The 23,891-nt window shown below is 50.4% G+C and overlaps 1 protein-coding gene and 1 long non-coding RNA gene across 5 annotated transcripts; one reads left to right on the top strand and one right to left on the bottom strand.

Moving 5' to 3' along the window:
• Positions 1–858: 858 nt before the first annotated feature.
• Positions 859–7,615, bottom strand: LOC119813742. Of its 2 annotated transcripts, none has more exons than XR_005285215.1 (5): positions 7,249–7,615; positions 2,136–2,423; positions 1,606–1,753; positions 1,306–1,489; positions 859–1,163 (listed from the first exon to the last, which is right to left on the bottom strand). It is a non-coding gene; the product is annotated as an uncharacterized LOC119813742 (long non-coding RNA). The 2 variants fall into 2 exon arrangements; XR_005285214.1 differs by having other exon boundaries at positions 2,136–2,419.
• Positions 7,616–7,833: 218 nt separating this feature from the next.
• Naxd (NAD(P)HX dehydratase) lies at positions 7,834–23,590 on the top strand. 3 transcript variants are annotated; one of them, XM_038329163.1, is made up of 10 exons: positions 7,850–8,018; positions 12,867–13,017; positions 15,202–15,247; positions 15,795–15,883; positions 17,033–17,141; positions 20,238–20,288; positions 20,370–20,474; positions 21,066–21,186; positions 22,241–22,361; positions 23,217–23,590. In XM_038329163.1, the coding sequence occupies exons 1-10, from the start codon at positions 7,979–7,981 to the stop codon at positions 23,365–23,367; spliced, it is 984 nt and encodes a 327-aa protein (XP_038185091.1). In that variant the 5' UTR covers positions 7,850–7,978; the 3' UTR covers positions 23,368–23,590. The 3 variants fall into 3 exon arrangements, with proteins under 3 accessions (XP_038185092.1, XP_038185091.1, XP_038185090.1); XM_038329162.1 differs by having other exon boundaries at positions 7,850–8,135; XM_038329164.1 differs by lacking the exon at positions 22,241–22,361 and having other exon boundaries at positions 7,834–8,018; positions 23,217–23,323.
• Positions 23,591–23,891: the final 301 nt, after the last annotated feature.

The raw sequence follows: 23,891 nt of genomic DNA, 5'->3' as shown, positions 1-23,891 counted from the left end.
CCACATGTGATAAATCTTAAAAAAAAATAAAAGAGAGAAATGTATTTATCAAAAATAAGCTGGAGAGATGGCTCAGAGGTTAGGAGTGTCTACTGCTCTTGCAGAAGACCTGAGTTTGATTCCAGCACCCACATCAAGCAGCTCACAACTACCTGTGACTCCAGCTCCAGGGGATCCAACACCTCTGTCCTCACCCAGCAAGTACACTGATGGAGAAGGGTCATCTGTCTGTGTGTTACTTTCATTGGTTAATAAAGAAACTGCCTTGGCCCTTTAATAGGACAGAAAATTAGGTAGGCGGAGTAGATAGAACAGAATTGTGGGAGAAAGAAAGCAAAGTCAGGCAGATGCTTCAGGCAGACGCCATGCCTCTCCTCTCTGAGACAGACACAGGTTAAGATCTTTCCTGGTAAGCCATCACCTCGTGATGCTACACAGATTACTAAATATGGGTTAAAGCAAGATATGAGAATTAGCCAATAAGAGGCTGAAACTACTGGGCCAGGCAGTGTTTAAATGAATACAGTTTCTGTGTAATTATTTTGGGTAAAGCTTGCCGGGTGACGGGAAGCAGCCCTCCGCTCCCATCACTCCAATGCACTAACTTGCACATATCCACACACAGAATTAAAACAAAAATGAACCTTGTGTTTCCTGTCTAATTTCTATTTTACCTTGTAGTTTTGAGATAGGGTCTTGTGTAGCCCAGGCTAGCCTTGTACTACTAACTCCTGATCCTCTTGCCTGTGCCACCCAAGTGCTGGATTACAGGCACGTGCTACCATGACCTGCTCATTTTAACTTTAAAATCATTTTTATTAATATTAGATGAAGTGACTTACAGTCCTTACTGCTTAGCACAGAGCAGGGTGGCGTGACCAGTAGAGTGGGAGAGAAGAGTCAAGGATGCTAAGAACTGGCCACAATCCCGGGAACAGGGGTAAGGACACGAACGTGCCTCCAGAGGACAACAGTACTACCATGATGATTGCTTTGGGGTTCAATCAGAAGAAACAGCGTCTTAAACTCTAACACAGTGTTCTGACAACTCGCCGGGTGTGATGGGGGTGGCAATCTCATCCTCTTCCTCCTCCTCCTGGATGGAGAACATCGGAATGGATGGGAAATGACAGAAATGTCCTGAGTTCTATTGCAGGGGTGACCTGTGAAGAGCCAGCAGCCGATGAGGTGTATAACCATTTATCACCTGAGATTAAGAGCCTACCCCCACCCCCACCCCCACCCCCACCCTGGCCGTGCTCACAGCAGCTTCCCCCAGGCCACACAGACCTGCTTCTCAATTACCTTTCTAGTGGCTTTTCTAAACAGGAAGTAAGAATTTCTCAGACATTCGGTAAGTGGCGCCGTAACTGTGAACTTGCCCTTGAGCAGGCTGTTTACTTTTACAAAGAAAACTAACTTGTTGGAACGGCAATGTCTGCCATCTCGGAAACCCTTGAGTGTCCACACTTAAAGCACTTCACTGTACCTGCAAACAGAATTTAAGAGCCTGCATAATGAGTTCACTGCAGTACATGGAAGATGCCACCAGGGATGTGTGTGTGTGTGTGTGTGTGTGTGTGTGTTTGTGTGTGCACTTTTTACCATAACACAAGGGTGCTGTGAGGGCATGAGAAAAGTCCTCATACTTCATCTCCACTCGCTTTCCAGTTTGCCTTAGGTCACGGCTTATGAGCCTCTGCCATGGATGTCATGCCTTTATACTGGTAAATTCAAGCTAGATTTTATAACTCTGGAAAGAAAAGAGGAGGGAAAAATGAGAAATTTCTCAACAAATGTACTAATGGTTTTTGAAGACCAACTGAAGATCTCATTCATAAAGCAACAGAAATTGCTGGCCATAAGAGCCCTTGCAGAGAACAAAGGACTTTGCAGAAGGAAGTCCCCAATAAAGACACCAAAGTGTTCCAGCTTTGCAGGGGAAACTGTCAACACAGTCAGCACCCCAGTCAGTGACAAAGAATACCCCATGGCCTCCAAAGTCAAGTCTGCTCCTATCCTTGTGGCTGCCCATCCTAGTCAGACTTTGTTAATATAGTCTTAGATAGGGTTTCCACTGCTGTCATTATACACCATGCCCAAAAGCAACTTTGAGAAGAAAGGGTTTAGTTCACCTTGCTGCTTCTAAGTCCATTCTCCAGGGAAATCAAGGCAGGAACTCAGGGCAGGAACCAGGAAGCAGGGACTAAATCAGAAGCCACGAAGGAGTGCTGCTTACTGACTTTTTCTCACAAATTGCTCAGCCTGTGATCTTATACCATTCAGGACTACCTGGACACAGGGAACCCCAGGAGCAGGGCGGCGACCAGCTGAAGCTGTGGACTCCTGAGACACAGGGAACCCCAGGAGCAGGGCGGCGACCAGCTGAAGCTGTGGACTCCTAGTTCAGTGAGAGACTCTGCCTCAAGACATAACACATAATGAAGAAGAGTGACCAAGGGAGGCACTGGCATCAACCTCAGGCCCCTGCATGCATACACACACATGTGTGTATATGTGTCTACATGCACACATGTGCCCACACATGCAGGTATAAAACACACACAGTACATATATATGTAAAAGAAGAAACTACTTAGACTTGACTGTTATTAGGCAAAATTCCCAGTCCTTCTGGAAAGTTAGCCTTTGCTGACCAGGTCTGCTCTTTTCTCTAAACCTCCACGTCTTCTTGCCCACAATAGGTGGGCAAATTTCAAGATCCAGGAATCATAACCACCATCCCCCCCCCCCGCCTCTGAGGTGTTCCCCATAGCCCATCCCAATGTCACAACACTTCAAATTCTATTATTAGGGGCTGCAGAGATGGCTCAGAGGTTAAGAACACTGACTGCTCTTCCAGAGGTCCTGAGTTCAATTCCCAGTAACCACACAGTGGTTCACAACCACCTGTAATGAGATCTGGTGCCCTCTTCTGGCCTGCAGCGTACATGCAGACAGAATACTGTATACATGAATAATAAATAAGTCTTTTAAAAACTTTATCATTTGTTTTGTGTCTTAATTCAGTCAGCCTGTCTGTCTCATCTACCCATCCATCCTGTATGCATTCATGCATCCATCCACCCATCTATTCACATATCATCTATGTATTTATGTATGATTATCCTTGCAGTATACAAGTATGCATCCACCCCAACCAGCTGTCACTCATGTATGTATACATGTATGTATACATGTATGTATACATGTATGTATCCTTGCATATATGCACGCATCCACCCACCCATTTAACCATCAATTCTCCCATCACTCATCTATCCAGTCACACAAACATCCATGTACCCACGGATCCATCCATATATGTAACTATCTTGAATGCATCAAGCTATCCACTGATCCATCCGCCCAAGCACTCATCCACCACCCATTCATCCATCTACTTGTATGTCTTTCTGTTCATTTCTTCACCCTAACTGTAGCATTTATTACATCTTTTATTATTTTTCCTCAAGGCACTGTTTTAAATACCGGGAATACAGAGAGTGAAATTGACTCTATCCCAGCTACAGAGGCCCAGCCCTTAGAGTCTGGCAGGTGCTTTAATAGAGGGGAATAAGTGGATTCGGAGCAGAGTCCAAGCAAGATCTGGAACTTTAGAAGAGGCTTTCTGTCTTTCAGGACCAATAGGAGTTTACAAAGAAAGAATTGGATTGGTGGGGATTCAATGATCAGGGTATGAGCCAGCGTCAAAGTTAATCTCTTCTTGGTTTTAAACTTTATGCATACAGTCCTCCCATCTATCAGTGCCTGGCAAAGGGCAAGTGTTGGGAGCAACTGTGGAATTAACACATTTGTCCCAGAGAAATGAAGAATGAATAATGCATCACGTGGGCTGTTCTGGGGAAAGGCAATGCTCTCCTGTGCTTTGAGGAGACAGTTTGGAGCACTGTGAATAGGCAACCTTTCGCATGTATCCCAGAGGACTGAAGACTCATGCTCTACATCGCGTATGCACATGAGTGTCTACACCAGCTTTATGGATCCAAAAAGTCACCCAGATAGTCTTCAGTGAGTGGTTAAGCAAATTCTGCTATGTCCTTAGGACAGAATTCTATCCAGCAATAAAAAAACCAAACCGTGATGTGAGCCACGAGGATGAATATCCAGAGAATTATGGTGAGAGGGGAAATTCCAGTCCCCAAAGGTTACATTCTGTAGACAGAGTCCACTTGTATGACATTAATAAGGGGTGAGAGACTGGATCGGGACAGGACTCAGAGTGGCTGCTAGTTATTGCCAGGGGCTTAGGGGGAGCTTGAGGTGAGGGGAAGCATGGGTGACTACAAAAGTTAACACAGGCATCCTACTGAGCTGAGGTGGAGGGGGTTTTATTGGGGGAAAGTGAATGGGAAAAGAAGGGAGGGGAGGGGAAGACTGGCCTCTGGGAACAGGAGTGGCAGAAGAGAGAAGGGAAAAGAGAGACAGAGAGAGACAGGGAGAGACGAGAGAGAGAGAGAGAGAGAGAGAGAGAGAGAGAGAGAGAGAGAGAGAGAGAGAGAGATTGGAGTGGCTGCAGCTGAGGGCAGATACCCCGAGGTCAGGCCAGTACAGATGCCTAACAGTGTAGATGTTACAATTTGGGGAACTGGGTAAGTTTATGGGATCTTTCTGTAATATTCCTATTCTTGATCTATTCTATTCTATTCTATTCTTGATCAAAGGGCCAAGAGGTAATCCTTCCTTCCTTCCTTCCTTCCTTCCTTCCTTCCTTCCTTCCTTCCTTCCTTTTTTTTTTTTGAGACAGGGTTTCTCTGTAGTTTTGGAGCCTGTCCTGGAACTAGCTCTTGTAGACCAGGCTGGACTCAAACTCACAAAGATCCACCTGCCTCTGCCTCCCGAGTGCTGGGATTAAAGGCATGCGCCACCACCGCCCAGGCTGAGGTAATAATTTCTTTTTTAAAAAAATATTTATTTATTATGTATACAATATTCTGTGTGTCTGCCTGCAGGCCAGTAGAGGGCATCAGATCTCAGTTCAGATGGTTGTGAGCCACCATGTGGTTGCTGGGAATTGAACTCAGGACCTTTGGAAGAGCAGGTAATGCTCTTAACCGCTGAGCCATCTCTCCAGCCCAAGGTAATAATTTCTTATATCCTTGTGTGATATATCCCTGACCTCAAAAATTTTAATAGAAAATTAGTGTGAATGGCCAAGAGAATAATATATGTAAAATCCTCAGCAAGTGGCAGGGGCTTTTGTGTTATAATGAGGAAGCTGAGTAAACCATGCAGCTGGTCATCCCACAGAGCAGATCAGCATGTTCAGCATTGGAGACATGCATGTCTTCAATCCTCCTTCTCTTCTCTCCTAGGTCCTGGGCACATGTTTAAATTAGAGGACCTTGAGGTCACAATGCTGCTGCCTCCTTTCCTAGCCCACATCCTTAGAGTAACACCTAGGAGGAGGGAGATTTCCTGATTGTAGTGACCAGACTGGGTCTCCAACGACCCAAGTGAAGGAAGCTACATCTCCAGGGAGCCGAACCATGCTGCTCCCCAGGAATCCCACAGCCTTACATCTCTGGAACCTGTTGTCTTCTATAGGTATGCCAGGTCTAAGTCACCAAGACCAGGAGCCGTGTTGGCTTTTGATCTTCATGGGCATCTTCCAGGTGTTCCATGTATGCCAGTGATCAGCCTGTGACTGTTGACATGAACAGCTATTTGTTGCAATGCACTGCAGGTGCCAGTTATGTGCCCTGGACATTCTGATACTGCCTTCTAATTAAATCCATCTCCTTAAGCCCACCCCGATGTGCCACACCGGAAACCGAGTCAGGCCCCACGCCACCTCGAATGCCTTCTCCTTGCAGAAGAAACACCGCGAATCCTCTTCCTAGCCAGCATGCCCATACTCTGCTCCTTCACTTGATGTTCTGAGGAGAAAGAACTATTGTTCCGCCTTCCTGACTTCTCTTAAGGATAGTTGTTTTGGATCCAATCCCCCAGGACATGGTGGTGATACCATTTCTGTTGTCCAGCTTCTCCATGTCTCCAGAGGGTGACTATGGGGCTCACTTGTACACTCAATGACATGTGGGACCTGCTGAAATCCCGGAAAAGCACTCTCCTTCACAAAGCCCAGCATGCTTTGCCTCCTTAAACCTTAACTCTGATAGTTGCTTTAACTCTACCACCTGTTGCATTAAACATGCCATGTCCCCTAAACTGAACTTAGCCTGTTTCTTCTTTCCCTACCAAATTCTCCTCCCTTTCTATCTCTGTTGTCAGGGTCTCCTTAAGAATTTCAGTCTTGTCTGGAACTTTCTATGTAGCCCAGGCTGGCCTTGAATTCCTGGTCCTTCTGTGTCAGCCTCTGAATGAGCCACAACTCCCATTTGCGCTTTCCTTCTGTTACGCTTACAGAAGAGGATTTGCTGTGAGTTAGTTGTTCTTTGTGTGGGATTGGGTTTTGTTGCTTGCTTTTTGTTTTATGTTATTGTTACTGTTGGTGTGTGTGCATGTGTAGACAGTTCTCACAACATAGCCTAGGCTGGCCTGGAACTTGCAACAACCCTCCTGCCTGTCTCCCCAGTGCTGGGATAACAGTAAGGATCACCACATCCAGCTACATTTTTTTTTTTGAAGGTAAAGCTTCTAAAGTCTTCCACTGAGATGGAAGCCGGCAAGAACAAAGTTCACGCCTGGGCAGTGGTGGCGCACGCCTTTAAACCCAGCTCCTGGGAGGCAGAGGCAGACGGATCTCTGTGAGTTTGAGGCCAGCCTGGTCTACAAGAGCTTGTTCCAGGACGGGCTCCAAAGCTACAGAAAAACCTTGTGGTGAAAAACCAAGTTGATATTTAATGGAGAAATTTACACAGACACACAGACACACACACACACACACACACAGAGAGAGAGAGAGAGAGAGAGAGAGAGAGAGAGAGAGAGAGAGAGAGAGAGAGAGAGAGAGAGAGAGAGAGAGAGAGAGAGAGAGAGAGAGGTGATCACCAGGCGAACTCCTTGATCTTGGATTCTGCAGGAAAACAATACAACTGTAGGCTCTTGGCTTTTATATAGGAGAAAATTACCACGGTGCCTAACACAGGGAGCTAGAGAGGACTCAGTGGTCAAGAGCACTTGTGGCTCAATCATGAGGACCCGAGTTCAGATCCCAGCCTCCACATCAGCACCCACAACTGTTTGGGACCCAAGCTCCAAAGGATTTGATTCCCTTTCTGGGCATCCACGGGCACCTTTATACACGTGTGCAAATATACTCACAGAGACACATATTGTCATCACCCAGGCCTCATTCAGGGTAGAAGAGGAGGTATCAAAGGCAGGCAGCCATAAGGGGCATGGGTATGAAGCTTCCGGTTTGCGGAGTTTACCTATCTTCTACTGAGATGGTAAAGGCCGCGAGGAGCTGGGGCCAGAAGTTGGTTTCACAGGGACAAATCATGGGCCTGTAGATCCAGCTGCGTGATTCACCAAGGACAAGGACATCACCTATTTGGGCACCGCAGCTGTCCAGCTGCAGGCAGGCTGCCAAGGAAGCTGACCTCCAACTCAATCGTGTCCACGGACAAAGCACTACAGAACGAGGTAAAAAAAGAACGAGGACACTAAACCACTAAAGGCTCCAGTGAGCAGCCTACCACATTTGGGGCCAGGCCGGATTGGGTGTCTTGATTGTCAATCGTCTGAGCAAAGAGCAGAAATTTGATTGGTGGAGGCTGACCTCGGGGGTGGGACGAGTCCTCCGGAATCAGGGACACACTTCCGGCGGCGCGCTGGGGCCGTCGGGAGCTCAGAAGGAAACCCGATAGCCGTGGCTCAGCGATGCGGGGGAAGGGGTCGAAAGAGGGGGAGACCGCGGGGACGCAGGGACAAAGCCAATGGCCGTGCTTGAACGGTCTCCCGGACTCCAGGAGTCCGGAGGAAGGACCAATGGCGGGGGCCCGGCGACCGCGCGAAGGCAGCTGGGAACCCGGAAGTCGGTCGAGCCGCCATGGGCGTCCGCTCTGTGGCCATCAGCGCCTGCGGGCGAGGTAAGATCGATACCGGCATCCGGTGGATGGCTGTCCGCGCTTGTGGGGCCGCTGTGGCGGCCGTGGTGGCGCTGCTCTCGGCCGCGATCGCGCTCCACTGGCCGCCGCTGCACGCAGGTACCGGCCAGGGCCGCCCGTGCAGGTGGACGGGTGGGTGGACCCGAGTCGGGCGCCGCGACGAGCGGGCGGCCCTGCAGGGCGGACTCTGCCTGGCGCGGGCGCCTCCAGCGCTGGGGAGCCGGTGCGGCGGGCCTGACTGAGCACCCTGAGGTTCTGAGGTTCCCCTGCTCCCGTGAAACGCTGGGGGTCTGGGCTAGCCGTGCGGGAGACGCGAGCCGTTCAGTGAGCAGGGCCAGTACTGGTGCCCTAGCTCAAAGCTTGCAAGTTCTTGGAGGAGGTGGGTGGGGTCAAGGTATGGCTCACCTTCTTTCCTAAGCCCTACGTTTGGAGATTGTGTTCAGGGGCTTCTTTGAGAAATGGACTAAGTCAAGTGACTTACGGGATTCGGAGCTCCAGTTAGACACTTATTTTTGAAGTTTCACTGTGTAACCATGGCTAGCCTGGAATTCCCTTTGAAGAGCAGCCAGACACATCTAAGACCCTGTCCCAACAGGTGGAGCAGGAGGTAGGTCCCTCTTCAGATAGGACAGACTACGGAGGAAGAATTCATGGGTTGAGCAGATGGGTCATTTGTCTCCCAGATCTCCTTACACGGCTTTCGTTCCTTATTTATGGATAGTTACGTTTCTAACATCCCTTGTACATCATCCCATTTCTTACAAGGCAAAGAGAGAGAGCTGTTGTCTACATGTGTTGACAGTCGAGTTTCTGAAGAAGTGACTTAGCATTCCCCAGGAGAAAGCGGCTGAAGTGGTGAAGTTTACTGTTTGTTGTAGGATTCATTAGGAAGGTTTGACCATGGACTATGAACATGTTGATCACAGCCAAGGGTAAAATGTGGAGAAATGTTGGCTTTTGTTTTTCAATTTAATTAAGTGGCACTTCCAAGTCCGTAATGACAGTCATGCCCATAAAAGGCTTAAACCCACTTTTATTTAGAGACCTTTTTCCTTGGTTTTTGCATTACATCCAGACAATGATTCGTAAGGTTTTGTTTGTTTGTTTGTACTTCTCTAAAGTTTCATTACTAGATTGGCTTGCTAAATGTCTACCACAGAACAGGTCTTCAAAAGAGTCTGTGCTTTGGGCGGGTCTCACTTAATGTATGGGTCGCTGTCATATGCTCCAACTTAGAATTCACATTCATCACAGCACTTGGGGCACAAAAGTGGTGGTAGCTATCCTCAGCCAGCAGAATGCAAACGGGAGCTACCTGCTTTTCCAGTCCAAGTCTCTTATGTAAATAGCATTTACATTTTAAGTAGCCTCTTAATACTTTGGTGGATAAATCCACTAGGGGTGGCAGTAAGCCAGCTAAAACTTGATCCAGTAGTGTAAAGTGTTGGGAAATCTAATCGACCTGCCTCCGGCCTTTCACCAGCTGAGCTCTCTGTCGTGAGGTAGTGACTGACTCTTCGGGGTATTCAGGTTATCCTAAGGAGCCCTATTGTGGGACAGATTTACACTCATGGAACAGAAGGCAGAAAGCGACGTGTTCTTCGGTGACAGCAGAGCAGGAAACCTGTGTTGGTCTCAGCTGTCATCTTGTACTCTAGCGTCCCTACTTCTTTGTTGTAGACATCTGTGGCTGTCTGTGGCTGTGATAAACACCATGACCGAAGCAGCTCGTGGAGGAAAGGGTTTGTTTCACTTCCTATCTCCCGGTCACAGTCATGTTTAAGGGAGGTCAGGAAGGAAGTCGAGACATGCGCTGAAGCAGAGGCCATGGAGGAAGGCGGACCACGGCTCTGCTGACTCTGTTATACCACACACCTGCACACCACCTGTGCGTGTGTTTCCAGTGAGCTGAGCCCTCCTCCGTCGGTCAGAGGCAAGACAGTTTCCCCACAGACATGGCCCCTCAGTTGCAACTCCTTCTTCCCAGGTGACTCTTGGTTGTGTCAAGTTGACAATAGAAACTGATCATGACAAGAGGTCTGTGGACTTGGTGGCACCATGTGGGACATTTGCTTAAGGATTGAGGTCCTTAAAATGGCCCAGGGTAATCTGTCCTATAGCATTCCATCCCCCTAGTCAGCTCACCAGACAGTGGAGGGTACAGTGTGGAGGGGACAGCTGTTTCAGAGTCCGTGCTGAGAGGGTAAGCTCTTCTGGCACTGCTCAGTTTGGGTTCATAAAGGTCATGGGCAGGAATATTCCTCGGCATGTTCAATGAGTCTTCAGTTGTCTGTGAGAGGAGTGGTCGTAAGACTTGGTGGCCCCGGCAGCCTCTGGAAGGCTCCCAGTATTAACTGGAACAGAAGGGACAACTCTAAAGGTACAATAGTGGAGTTTGCTCAAAGGCGCCAGCTTCACTTGGCAGCTGACCATAGCATCTCGCCATCTCTGGAGCCTGTTTCCTCATCTCTAAGTGGGTGGTAATTAGCTGTGCGGAGCAGGATGACCTTCAGCATTCAGCCTGGCACTCCTCACCCCAGGATCAGATACAGGGACAACTGGGACATCATGCTTTTGCCCCAAGTGATAGGAGGGGCTGCAGAAGAGAGGGGTTTCATCACAGGTGTGGGCAGGAATGGAAGCGAGGTCTCAGATGGCTTCAGAGGCGTGGGGGTGGGGAGGTGTTTCCTCAGATGCCACTACTCCTGGGACAGATGTAGGCTACTGTTGTCTCTCACAGCAGTGGACAGTGAGTCCTGTGTAGGTGCACGGTTATGCCAGAGATTTTCATTCGAGCCTATCCTGGAGCACCTATGCCGTCGGGTAGTGTGACAGTGCAGGCTGGGAGGGCAGGGGGCAAGCAGAGTGCTGAGAAGCAGAGACAGAAGGTGGCCCCTGATAACAGGCTCCTGCGACAGCAGCTTCCTTGTCAGGCCAGGAGCTTTTCTCTGCAGAGGTTCCCTGTGGGCTTGGAGGTTGGTGAAAGACGGTTGGGCCATGGTAGTCAGTCCTGCCCTTACATTTGGGCCTTTGTGTGTACAAGAGAGTCAGGGAGATAGTCCAGTGCATGGTGCTTGCCACGTTAGCACGAAGACCTGGACCTGTCCCCAGCCCTATAGAGACAGGCATGGTGCCACATGCTTGTACTCTCAGTCTGGGGAGAGCAACAGGAGGGTCCCCAGGACTCCCTGCCCAGCCAGTCAAGCCTAACCAGCAAGGCCCAGTCCTCATGAGAGTGCCTGGCTCAGTCAGTAAAGTGCTGTGGCTCAGCCACGGGGACTGTGGTGCTGGGGAGGCACGGACAGGAGGCTCTGGCACTTGCTGTTTGGCTCAGGGAAAAACCTGGCTCAAAACATAAGGTGGAGAGTAACTGAGGAAAAAACTAGAACTCTGTCTCCACACACATCTAGGCTCACGTGTGCACACTCACTAATACCCCCTCTACACACGCTCACATAGGCTTGTGCTCACATGCACACTCATTCTGGTCTCCACACACATCTAGGCTCACATGTGTACACTCATACTTCCCCCTATACACACACAAAGGCTCACGTGTGCACACTCATTACTTCCTCCTCCACACATATCTAGGCTCACATGTACATACTCACTACTTCCCCCTCCACACACACATCTAGGCTCACATGTGCACACTCACTGCTTCCCCCTCCTACACACACACAAAGGGGGGAAATAAGGTGGACAGCTCCTGAAGAGCAGAGCCAAGGTTGACTGTTGGGAGCAGTGAGACCCCAGATCCTGAATTTCTTGTAATCCCCTGATCTGAGTGCCTACAGCTGCTCTGAGCATGAGACCTTCAGGAGTTCCTGATGGCAGGAGAGTGGTTTCTGGTGGGTTTGGCTGGGGCGTGGCTATCTCTATATAATCTGCCCCTGAACACAATAAAGGGGGCATTCTTGGGGAATTCAAGGATGACCCGTGTCGCTGTCTCTCTGTCTGTGTGTGTCTGTGTATTTTAACCTCCAGCCCCTTGCCCGAAGCTTGGTAACTGGGTAAAAGCACATCAAACGCAGACACGGGCGCGGTGCGCGGCAGTTGACTTCTGGTCTTCATGCGTGTGTATGCATGTGCACACACCCCCATGGAAAATAATGAATATTTTATTGAGCAAAAGTAAGCAAAGTCAAGCTGGAAGAGACTGAGATGACTTTCCCCCAAGGAGCTGAGGGAGCTTTGTCCTGAGTGGATTTGTGGACCTTTGTTTCAGGAAAAGTGTTTGTTTCCAGGGATCCTTACATTCTGTAGACTCTGTAGATAATGCATAGAAACACATTTTATGATCGTAGAGAATATGTGCATTGGGTTCTGTGGCATATACCAACATTTCCCTGTAGGAAAACTCACATCTACAGGAAGTTTCCCAAGAAAAGCCAGTTAAATGGAGGTAATTAGACACAACTCTACGTGGTGCAGTTGCTCCACAGTGCTCCTTGTGCCTAGGATGCGCTGTGTTTAGAGCCTTCCTAGGCAATCTGATTAGTATCTGATGGATATTGAGATGCGGTTGGGAATAATCGGATGGACGTGACTACAGTGCAGGGTCGCAACCGGAGCTTGCTCTCCAGGTGTGAACAGAGAGGAAGAGCCCTACCAACTTTAAAGGTTGGGGTTGAAATGAGAGAAGACGGTGTTGAGTGGTGATGAAGGTCCCCACAGATGCTGGCGTACAGTGTGCTGCTCTGCTGCCATCTGACAGCATTACCCCAGAACTAAGATAAAATCGAGAGTTCGTGTGGGCAGCTTTGGGAAGCATGCTACATGGTGGTTACGCTTAGTCTCTAATGACTTCATTTCTCTGTTTTGCAGTTTTACAAAGAGCATTCTCCCTCCATACAGCACACTCGACAAAGGACATGGAGAATTTTTTTCAGTTGGTGAGAAACATTGTGCCTGCTCTGACCTCGAAGAAACACAAAGGGCAGGACGGAAGAATAGGCATAGTCGGGGGCTGTCAAGAGTGAGTGCCGGCTGTAAGACAGTCCTGTCTGTCTACATCTGCCATCCATCTCTGCACCTACCTTTCTTTCCCCATCAGTCCGTCTGTCCATCCATCCATCCATTTACCCATCCATTCAGCCGTGTGTAGTGATCATTTCCAAATGCAGTCTGGCAGGATGCGAAGCACTCCTCACCAACCACCTTTCTGACTAAGGAAGGTCTGGGGAGTCCGCTGACTCCCTCACAGTGTTGGTGCTGACGTGCTCTCAGCCTAGTGGCGGATCCATGTCCTGTGTGCAGTGCTGTGGGCTCCTGTGGGCTCCTGTGAGTGTCTGTGAGTGCCTGGGGGCCGGTGCGACATTTTACTGGCTTTTGCATGGTTTCCATACTGCAGTCGTGTAGGACTCTCTGGAGATCTTAGTTTTGCTGAGACTCATTTTATCTTCATATTTTGTGGCTGTGTTCAGTGTGTAAGGATCTATAATCTGTCCTTGTGTGTGAGCCCTTCTGCCTCTGGCCCCAGTTCTTCCCTTGTTCCTGTCTGGGAGTCTGCCTCCGCCATGTCATTTCTCTGTAGATGTATAGCTCCAATATTTGTCTTGAGACAGTGTCCCACCAGGCTAGGCTCAAACTCAGTCTCCCTGTCTCGTCCTCTGTGTGCTGGGATCACAGGTGGAATCCCATTTAGCCTTGCTGTTCATCCTTTATCTCATACTGTGTTTCCTTCTGTAGTTCCATCTTCTTAGCTTCTCCTTTGAGTAGTCTGAAATGCCTTCCACTTGAAATCCAGCCTGCGTGCACTTTTCCGCGTACCCCTGTGCTTCACAGTTTGCAAAGCGGCTGGTGAGAGCTTTGGTGACAGAACTTCCGAGCAGTTCCAGCCACCTGCTTTTCCCTCTGAATTTGCATTCATGATTGAATTCAGAATTCCCAGCTTGCCAAGGGGTAGTGGCACCTGCCTTTAATCCCAGCACTCAGGAGGCAGAGACAGGCCAATCTCTGTGAGTTCAAGGCCAGCCTGGTCTCCAGACCTAGTTCCGGGACAGCTAGGGCTACACAGAGAAACCCTGTCTCAAAAAACAAAGAATTCCAGTTGAGCTTCTTAGCTGGTGAATTTAGGTGTGTGTATTGTGGTGCGCATCTGTGTTTTTGCTCCTCCTCTCTGGTTCGTCACGAGGCGGTGCTTTGGCAGCAGGGTCTCTGTGTACTGTGCTGCTGACTGGCTGGCTGTAGACTTCCCAGAAGCAGTGGTAGTGCTGCTGCGGTAACCTGGGGGAGACCATGCGTCTGCGCCCCGTTTGTCTGCATCCTAAGTGCTGTCGTCTCGTACTCTGCTCTAGAGACTGCTGTTCCTCCCGGGCAGGTCTGGGGTGTGGCTTTGGCTTAGACGCTCCTCATCTGTTGGCCTCAGTTACCATCCCACCAGTCCTTTCTTCCCTGGTGGCTCCCGTGTGCTGTGTGGAGTGTGATCTCCTGTGGGCCCTTGTCCATTCTGCAGTGTCGTGTGAAACACCTCTGTCTGTGAGAAAGGGAGAGCGTGTGTGGGCCCTGTGTGGTCCTTCTCTGGTGATTTGGACACACCTTGTTGACACTGTTGTGGAAGAGCAGGTCACATGTTTGAGAATGGGCCTGGGTTCCGTGTGCTCAGCATTTGTCCCTGGTTTGTTGGGGGTGGGAGGACATGGGTGACAACATATACCAGTGGCGATGGGCACAGTGACTCTGTATGTGAACACCATGCCGAGCATAGATTGCCACGGGCCACAAGAGCTTAGACGAAAAGCTGGGAACCACACAGCACGGTGCAGTGACCCCTATATGGCTTCTGCTGGTGTCACTCATAGAGACAGGGATCTTCTACTCTGAGGACCTGTCTCTGCTGATTGCCTTGAGTTGAGGTCACCTCCACCTTCACCCCTACAGAAGCCTGCAGCTAGCTAGCCCTGTCTTGTACCTGGTACAGAGTCACTCAGCCAGTGTTGAGAAGTGGCCACAGTTGTCATGTGGAGCGTCTCTAGTTCTGACTCCTGTGTGAATGTTAGTGAGCATCTCCTGCATGCTGACTTCGTGTCTGGGGCCTGGAGTCTATATCACTTCTGATAATTCATATCTATTCACATATTCTTATCTTGTGTTGGTAACCTATTATTGGCAGACGTGTGTTGCTTCACTGAAGTCTTGACTTCAATTGTTCCCATTTTAGGTATACAGGAGCACCATATTTTGCAGGAATCTCGGCTCTGAAAGTGGTAGGTTTCCCTCAGAGTGTTTATTGGTGTTCCTCTGATTAAAGTTGGGTTATTTAGGGGCCTGGAGAGATGACACTGCGTGTGAGAATACTTGAAATACACTCATGAAGACCTGCGTTCACATTCCCGGCACACACAAAAAGCCTGGCATGGCCATTCATGCCTGTATCCCCAGCATCGTTGAAGGTAGAGACAGGGGAGTCCCCGAGGTTTACTGACCACCAGCCTAGCTTCAGGTTCAGTGAGAGACCTTATCTCAGGGGAGTTTAGCTTTTAGTGCAGAACGTGACAGCCTTGGGCACTGCATGCCTGTTCACAGCTGCACGTGACAGCCTTAGGTACTGCATGCCCATTCACAGCTGCACGTGACAGCCTTGGGTACTGCATGCCCGTTCACAGCTGCACGTGACAGCCTTGGGCACTGCATGTCCGTTCACAGCTGTACGTGACCAGACATCATATGTCATGGTGTGAGAGATCAAGCTGCTCGTGGTTGGTCCTGTTGACCATGGCCTTCTCTAAGCCCACCTCTGATTTTATTTCTCAGGGTGCAGATTTAACCCACGTGTTCTGTGCCAGGGAGGCTGCGCCAGTGATCAAGTCCTACAGCCCAGAGCTGATCGTCCACCCCGTCCTGTGAGTCTGCACTGTGGGTGTCTTTACCTGCAGAATTTTCACACTCGTGTGTCTGTTGTACTCTGGGTGCTACGTGGAGTAAGAAAAGTATAATGAGGCCCAGGCCTTGTGGCGCACACCTTTCTCCCCAGCTAGGGCTCAGGCCAGAGGCTTTCTAATTGGAGGCCAGCTTGGACAACTAACAGCCCTATCAAATAAAATTTTAAAAGGTTTAGGATGTAGCTCACAAAGTGTATATTTGATCCCCAGCACCATTAAAGAAAAGAAAATCAGAGTGAGTCCATCATTGTGCATCAGCATAAGTCAGTGAGAGGGCTCGAGGGGACCTGGGATGCGGAGGAGGGGGTGTTAGGGGCGGGGGACGGGGACGACAGGTGCTGTGTTGTGTAGTGTACGGAGCAGGGGTGCCTGAGGCAATGCTCACAGTGCTTGAGCTCTGTTCAGCTTGGTTCACTGGGTACCTCTGAGCTGAGCAGAACCTGTTCAGGGGCTCCCCAGAACTTCAGAAATGAAAGGGCCCACATGTCGCCCTGGGCAGTGCCGCCAAGGACTGAAAGGTAGCTGAAGAAGCTCAGGACAGGACCATTCTTTTTGTTTATCCACAATAAAGTAAAGTGGGGCTGAAGAGGTGGCTGAGCAGGTGACAGCACCAGCTGCTCTTGCAGAGGACCCAGGTTCTAGTCCAGGCACCCACATGGCACTTACAGCCATCCATGACATTAGTTTGAAGGAATCTGATGTCCTCCTCTGACCTCTGCAGGTACTATGTACACATGTAGTGCACAGACACATGCAGGTGAAAGCAGTCTTTAAAAGCTAAAACAAAAATAAACCAGTACGTGGAGAAGACTGAGGGGATGCAGGGGTCAAATGCATCCTGGGACAGGAACAGGATGGGATTGTGGGTCAGCTGCTCAGAGCTGAGCCAGCCCTCACTGGTGGTATTCTAGAGTGTGTATAGGTAGGATGCTCACGGGAGCAGTGGCTAGGGAACTGTGGAACTTCCCTACTGCTGGGACGTCAACTGGTGTAGAGCACTTCTCGCATGTGCAGGGTCATGGGTTCAGTCCTCGGCACCACACGCACGCAGTGGTTTAAAATAAGCAAATGAGAGTCTTGAGAAACCGTTCTGTCTTTTTCCTATTTTAGTGACAGTTCTAATGCTGTTGAGGAGGTGGAGAAATGGCTCCCCAGGCTGCACGCCCTTGTCGTGGGCCCTGGCCTAGGTAGGGACGACCTTCTTCTCAACAATGTCAGGGTAAGTGGTGTCACTGTTAAGCACTCTGCATCTCAGATATAGTATTGCACGCAAATGTTTCTTTTGTTCCTCAGGCTCAGTTGCCCGTTGTTGTTGGTCATTGGACCTCATCTTGGAAGTAGACGGAGCTGTTGTGGGGTGGAGGGCAACCAGTAGTGGCGAGGGTCTTCCAGAGCAGGGCAGACTGGACGAGTCTCTTGGCTCCAGGGTTTTGTTTTGTATGAGCAGCCAGAGACAGTAGCAGCTAGTGTGTGGTTTCCTGTTGAGTTCCAGGGAGGATTGGCAGGTTTATGTGCCTTCTAGTGTGACCCTGCTTGCCAGGGTCCTGGTGCTGATTCTGTCTCTGTAGCTCAGTTACAGAAGTTTACTGAGAGAAATTGAATCATGTGCTGTTGTGTGACTAGGCAGCATGTTGTCGCACCTGTAGTTCATGTTGCAGTGTGTCAGGCCTCTCCTTCTGAACTGCAGTGTCCTGAACTCAGTGCCCTCGGTGATGGTACACCTGGGACTGAGCTTTGCCATCTGAGGATCAGTCAGCCTCTGATCTGTAGAGGAGGCTGGGGCTGCAGGAGGGATGTGTTGACCCTGTAGATGAAGTTTCTCATCCACAGGCTGGTTTTGAACCCACGCCATCTAGAATGCTCAGTTAATCGCGCCATGTTTCTTCTGCAGCTTGTTCTGTGGGTCCTGCAGATACTTTCCTGCAAGTGCACCTGGCTCTCGCTTCCAGACTATTTTAATAGCTGTGTCAGAACTGTGTACTTACTGTTAGGCTTCTCGGGCTGTTTCTTCATAAGTGATGTGTCTGCCTCCCAGGTGCTGCCACGCCTACGAGTGATATTTTAAATGCGCGCACGCACACCTTCACAGGGCTCTGCTCCTGGGTGCTGGCACTCATCCTTCTGAGAGAACCCCTGATTGTGCTGGGGTGCACCTTTCCAGTGCTTAGGTGACAGCTTTGGGCTGCTACTCTGCTTTATTAGGGAAACTAGAAGAGACCTTGGTGTCACATTACCAAATAGCCTGAAATCAGACATGAACCTAGATCTGAATGGCAGACCCTGTGGGTGGACAGGAAAGCTGGAGACACAGCCAGCAAGCCGGGGTATTGTTAAGATAGGAATGAGCTTCGCTGGGATCCATGTGCCCTGTCCTTGCTTAGACTTTTGGGCCCCCACTTGGAACCCGTGGGCCAGTGCCAGACCAAATGTACGTTTCCTATGCTGGCACTTTCCTTGTGTGCTGACAGTTCTGTGTCAGCTTGATGTAAGCTAGAGTCATCAGAAAGGAGGGAGTCGGAATTGAGAAAATGCCTCTGTAAGATCAAGCAGTGCACAAGTCTGTACAGCATTTTCTTAATTACTGACTGATGGGGGAGGACCCAGCCCATTGTGGGTGGTGCCACCCCAGGCCAATGGTCCTGAGTTCTGTAAGAAAGCAGGCTGAGGCTGGGCAATGGTGATAGCGCTCGCCTTTAATCCTAGCACTTGAGAGGCACAGACAGTGAATCTCTGTGAGTTCGAGGCCATTCTGGTCTACAGAGTGAATTCCAGACAGCCAGGACTGTTTCACAAACTTGTCTCAAAGAAAGCAAGCCATGATGAGCAAACCAGTTCTCCATGACCTCTGCATCAGCTCCTGCCTCCAGGTCCTGTCCAGTTTGAGTTCCTGCCCTGACTTCCTCCAGTGGTAGACTATAATGCAGAAGTATAACCACATAAGCCCTTTCCTCCCCCAGTTGCTCTTGTTCACTGTGCTTCCTATGACAAGTCACCCTAACTAGGACACTCAGGAAACAAGGACCGTGGGTGTCAGGCCCCAGTTACACTTACTTTGTCTCCTCGCGTTTTCTACTCGTCTGTTTATCACTTTTTTCTTTAAATCTTAAAAATGTATTTGTGTGCACACGCTGCATGTGTGAATGTGCACGTCACAGCATATGGGTAGAGGTCAGAGGTCAACTTCCAGCAGTCAGTTTTCCTACCACCCTGGAAAGGCTTGGCACCTTTACTGTGAGCCATTTTACTGGCCCATCTGATTGCCATATGTAGCATATTCGTTGATAATTAACAGTACACTGATTAATATGTATCTGTACTTTTTAAATGGGAAGCCTATGAGGCTTTCAGAAGAGATCAGTCCTGTGGGAAAAGGGTTCACTGTTAGGATCACCTGCTGTTTAAAAGCATGTGAGTAAAATGGTAGAAAGATGGGTAACGGTTGATCTGGAGAATCCCCAAAAATCAAGTACTGCAGTGCGGCAGGAGCCGGGCGCTTGGCGATGCAGTTGGGTCTTGGTGAGCTGGCCTGGGAGCCGTGCTGGCTCTGCCCCTGCTGTTTTATAATTGGCTGTACTGTTTGCTTGCCCGTGACTGCATAAGCACTGCCAGTTCCTTCCTCCTCTTGGGGAGATACACTTGTTCTTTGGGAGGGTCCCCTGCAGGCTTTCCAGCAGGCCGGGAAGCAACCGGGGTGAGGAAAGAACGAAACAGCCCGATTTTGGTAACCGGTGCTGGAGCCCAAGACTCTTGGACTCTGGCCCAGATCATTTTACTTTAGCCATATTTAAGCACAGCACAATTTTGGGAAAAAACATTCAGATAACAATTACCTCAGCTCAAGTGTACAACAGTTTAAGACATGTTTACACTGAGTGTGCACAAAGTCCTTCTGGCTTTTTTCACAGAAACGGGTATGGTAGATAGTGCCCAAAGCTTACAGTCTGGGGAGCTAGATGGGGGTAAACAGGGCCTGTGGGGTCAGGGTGGCCTGGCCCTAAGGTGACATGGAGCCACTTGGGCTGTTGTAAAGTACAGGTGACCTCACTCACTAGAAGCAGTGCTCGAGATTTAAGGGGAAAGGGTCTAGGATGAGTAAACCATAAATTCTGGGGACATGGCAGAGCCTGTCTCTGACAGCAAAAGATCACCAGGTTGTAAAACCACATCCGTTCCTCACATTCCAGGGGGAGCAACTAAACCCCTCCTTCCACTGAAGGGTGAGCTGTGTCCAACTTCCCTGGTATCTCCAGTGCTTAGTTGTGTGCCCAAGGCTTTTTGCTCTCTACATTGTTCATCTTGTCTGCTTTTCTGGTAGGGCATTTTGGAAGCAAGCAAGGCCAGGGACATCCCTGTGGTCATCGACGCGGTGAGTGTGGCCTCTCATCTCCCCACAGTCAGCACAGGGTCTCTGAGGCCCAGCGGTGAAGGTGCGTCCTTGTTGTGACAGGATGGCCTATGGCTGATAGCTCAGCAGCCGGCCCTCATCCACAGTTACCAGAAGGCCATTCTCACCCCCAACCGAGTGGAGTTCGGCAGGCTCTGGGAAGCTGTGGTGAGTTCATGGGCTTTGGGGAAGGAGGAACCTGACCTGGGGTGAAGTGAGCTCCAGGGCTGTACCCATCTCGGGGCATGGGCCTGTCTCCGCAGGGAGGCCGACGTGCAGATCCCTAGAGATGTTTGCCCTGGGCTCTACCACGCATGCTTCTCATGCCTCCTGTAGTCCCATTTAAATTTTATTGGATGAATGATGGTGTGGTGGGCTTTTGCCAGGGACTGCCTGCTGTGGTCACAGGCCAAGTCACTCTGTCCTCAAGTGCTAGCTGATCTACAGCCTCTGCTCCACCGGGTATGGGGACGTGTCCCAAAGCCTGTGCTCTGTGGGGGAGGGGCACGCACAGCAGCAGCCTCCAGATTTGTGTTGTTTCCACAACCTGGTCTAGTCAGGGAGAGGAGGACAAGTCGAGAGTAAGCGTTGGTGTCAGCATCCAGGGATGTCCTGGCCACTTCCTACTCTTACCCCTCAGCCTTAGCAGTGCCCTTGATTTCTGTGGGCATGAGCATCTGAGACTTCTCAGGACGAGTGCTCACCTTGCCTCCTGTGAACCTGTGTGTCCAGGACTTGATTTCTGTGCTTGTGTTGTAGCTCAGTCGTCCTGTGGACACCCAAAGCCACAGTGAATCCGTACTGAAGCTCAGCCAGGCCCTGGGGAACATCACAGTGGTCCAGAAAGGAGAGCATGACCTCATCTCCGATGGTCAGCAGGGTGAGTGGGGACCTTCCATGCCACCCAGAGGCCATGTTGACATGACCTGGAAGCCTCGTGTTGATGCATACCTGTTGGTATACTTTTGACTTGCCAGCCATGCCTCTGTGTGTTCCTAAAGGTTTGCATGGGGCTGTGGGGACACAAGGATGTTTGGGCCTTCACTGCAGGCTCAGCAAGGGTCACAGACCTTGCACTTTGACTGACTTGAAACCATTTCCAGCCAGGTGTGGTACACACTTGAGCACACATGTATGTGCGCACACATGTGCACGCACACACAGAAACAAAAACATTTTCAGGAAGCAGGGTTGAGACAGAGAGCCTGCATACTCCTGGGCCGCCATCTCTACCTGTCACCTCCCTTTCAGTAAGGCGCCCACACATAATAGCAGTCATTTGGGTCTCTTGTTGGATTTTGTCTTATTATAACTAGGAAGTAAAGGAAACCTCAGCACTGGCATTCGCTGGAAATGTCAGTTGCTTTCCCCAGGAGCTGAAGAGTGGAGCAGAGTGGAGCAGGGAGGACCGTGTGGGTGTTCCTAGTGAGTCTGCACTCTGCACTCTCAGGGATGGCCAGGCCACCATTATACTGTTCAGTTCAAGTAGCTTAGGGAGATATGGAGTCACTGACAGAAACCTGAATTTAGAGTCTTTAGAACACCAAGGGACACGTGGTCATGGATGTGAACACACACCTACCCACAGCCAGGACAGGAAATGCACGGAATGGTTTCATGGCAGCCAGACCATAGTGACGAGGCACTCCTGATGCCAGCACACTCAAATGCAGCACCAGGGTAAAAACGTTTCCTAAGGAAACCATTTTCATGTGCACGGGTATATGGTGGTTAGTGGGAGGACCCAAGTGGGGTGTCCGGGCATGCTGCTGGTGGGGTTCTGGAGCCGTGTGGAGATGGCGTTTGGGCTGGGCTCAGGCTGTGCCCTGCAGCACTGTCTCTCAGGTCTGGGGTGGAGGGCCTCCTTGGGACAAGCGGGGAGGGGCACAGCTCACGGTGTTGGTACTGATGCCTGTTCGCGTCTGTCCTGACAGTGCTTGTGTGCAGCCAAGAAGGCAGCAGCCGCAGGTGTGGGGGCCAAGGAGACCTCCTGTCAGGCTCCCTGGGTGTCATGGCGCACTGGGCCCTCCTTGCTGGACCGGAGAGAACAAATGGGTATGGTGCCTTCCTTTGTCCTGCTCTGATACTGTTAATGATGTCAGCTCTCCAGCAGCTCACGTGTCAAATTCCTGTAGTGTCCTGTAGTGAACTATCAGTGCTCTGTGGGAGACATCTGCTTCCAAGGGTCCCCTGTCCACACACATGCTAGACCCAAACCTACCAGCTGAGGGTGGGGCCCTGGCGGCCATGGTTGGTCCAGGACACCACTATGGAGAATTCAGCAGTGGCTTCTATAAACTGAAGTAGAGAGCAGACAGGGTGGAGGGATGGCCGTCCTGGACACTGGTCTTCATAGGTGTGATCTCTGAGGCAGCAGGATGCTAAGCTCACAGATTCCCCACACGTGACTTTTCCTGTGGACCAGTATGGCCACACGTGCTAGGTATGAGATGCCCAGTTTCTGGAGCCCCACTCGACACCGCTGGTGCAAACGATGTTTCAGGTGGACGTTACTTTGCTCAGTTCTGCAGGGGAGTGGCACAAAGGGCGGTTCTAGTTTGTCCTCCAGCCCAAGATGGTGTGCGCAGTGGAGTAGCGGGTCTGCATGCGGACCTCAGGTGTCCCGCCAAACGCTAAGGAAACCAGTGAGTGCTGTTAGAGCCTCTCACACCAGGAAGAGCTGCTTCCCTCTGTTGGGTTCTGGCCCCATCTCCAGGGTGGACCCAGGGCCTCCTAGTGCTCCCTATGCCAGTCACACATGCGGGTGTCTGGGCTCAGCTGCAGTAAAGCTGCTTTCTCAGGGCCCAGCTGGCTATTTGGGAGTTGAAGGTAGAAATGGGTGGAAAGTCAGAGCCCAGAGCTCTTGACAGGGCCTACAATGAGGCCTTTGATTCTGCTCTTGTCTTACAGCTTCAGCCCACTACTGGTGGCTGCCTGGGGTGCTTGCACCCTCACAAGGGAGTGTAATCATCAGGCTTTCCAGAAGTACGGGCGCTCCACAACCACCACCGACATGATCGCCGAGGTAGGAACGGCCTTCAGCAAGCTCTTCACGACCTAAGCCAGTGCCGACTGAAGGGTGCCACAGACTGTCCACCACGTACCGAGCCTAAACTAACTGACAGAGAATTTCGGACACAGCTGTCCATCCTGACTAAATAGAGTTGAGGTGTTATGACACTAATGTGCTCTTGTGCGGTTTTCTTGGCTTCTCGGCAGTAACAAGGAGAAAGTGAGAATAAAGATCTAGCGCCCACCTGGGTGGGGCTCATTCCGAGACAGCACACTGGGGTCTGTTCTTTGCTTCTCGCTCCCTTCCATCACTAGGCACCCCTCACAGGGCTCCAGTGTTTGCGTGGATGGTGGGTGCAGGGTTTGGTTTTGACTGAGGTTCACAGACCTCCATGGGCATTTTCAGGCCATATAGTTCTCTACTCAGAGACTGGGTGTTAACTTGATGAAGCAGTTCAGAACGACCAGTGACCATGCACCTGGAGATCTTAGAGGCCTGTGGGAAGGGCTGGAAACTTGGGTGCCACTGGCACTTGGGCATGGCAGGGAGAACTGTCACCTGTGTCTGTGTCC

Source organism: Arvicola amphibius, chromosome 4, assembly GCF_903992535.2.
Source record: "Arvicola amphibius chromosome 4, mArvAmp1.2, whole genome shotgun sequence".
In the NCBI taxonomy this organism is placed as follows: domain Eukaryota; kingdom Metazoa; phylum Chordata; class Mammalia; order Rodentia; family Cricetidae; genus Arvicola; species Arvicola amphibius.
Note: the sequence above shows the minus strand (reverse complement) of the source record. Positions and strands in the feature narration are given on the sequence as shown.

What these genes read in the sequence shown, in the direction of transcription:
- Naxd (XM_038329162.1), top strand. Translation starts at nt 7,979, where the DNA reads ATGGGCGTCCGCTCTGTGGCCATCAGCGCCTGCGGGCGAGGTAAGATC. An exon ending in ATAGTCGGGGGCTGTCAAGA is followed by an intron (nt 13,018 to 15,201) that starts GTGAGTGCCGGC and finishes TTCCCATTTTAG; the next exon opens with GTATACAGGAGCACCATATT. An exon ending in CTGATCGTCCACCCCGTCCT is followed by an intron (nt 15,884 to 17,032) that starts GTGAGTCTGCAC and finishes TTCCTATTTTAG; the next exon opens with TGACAGTTCTAATGCTGTTG.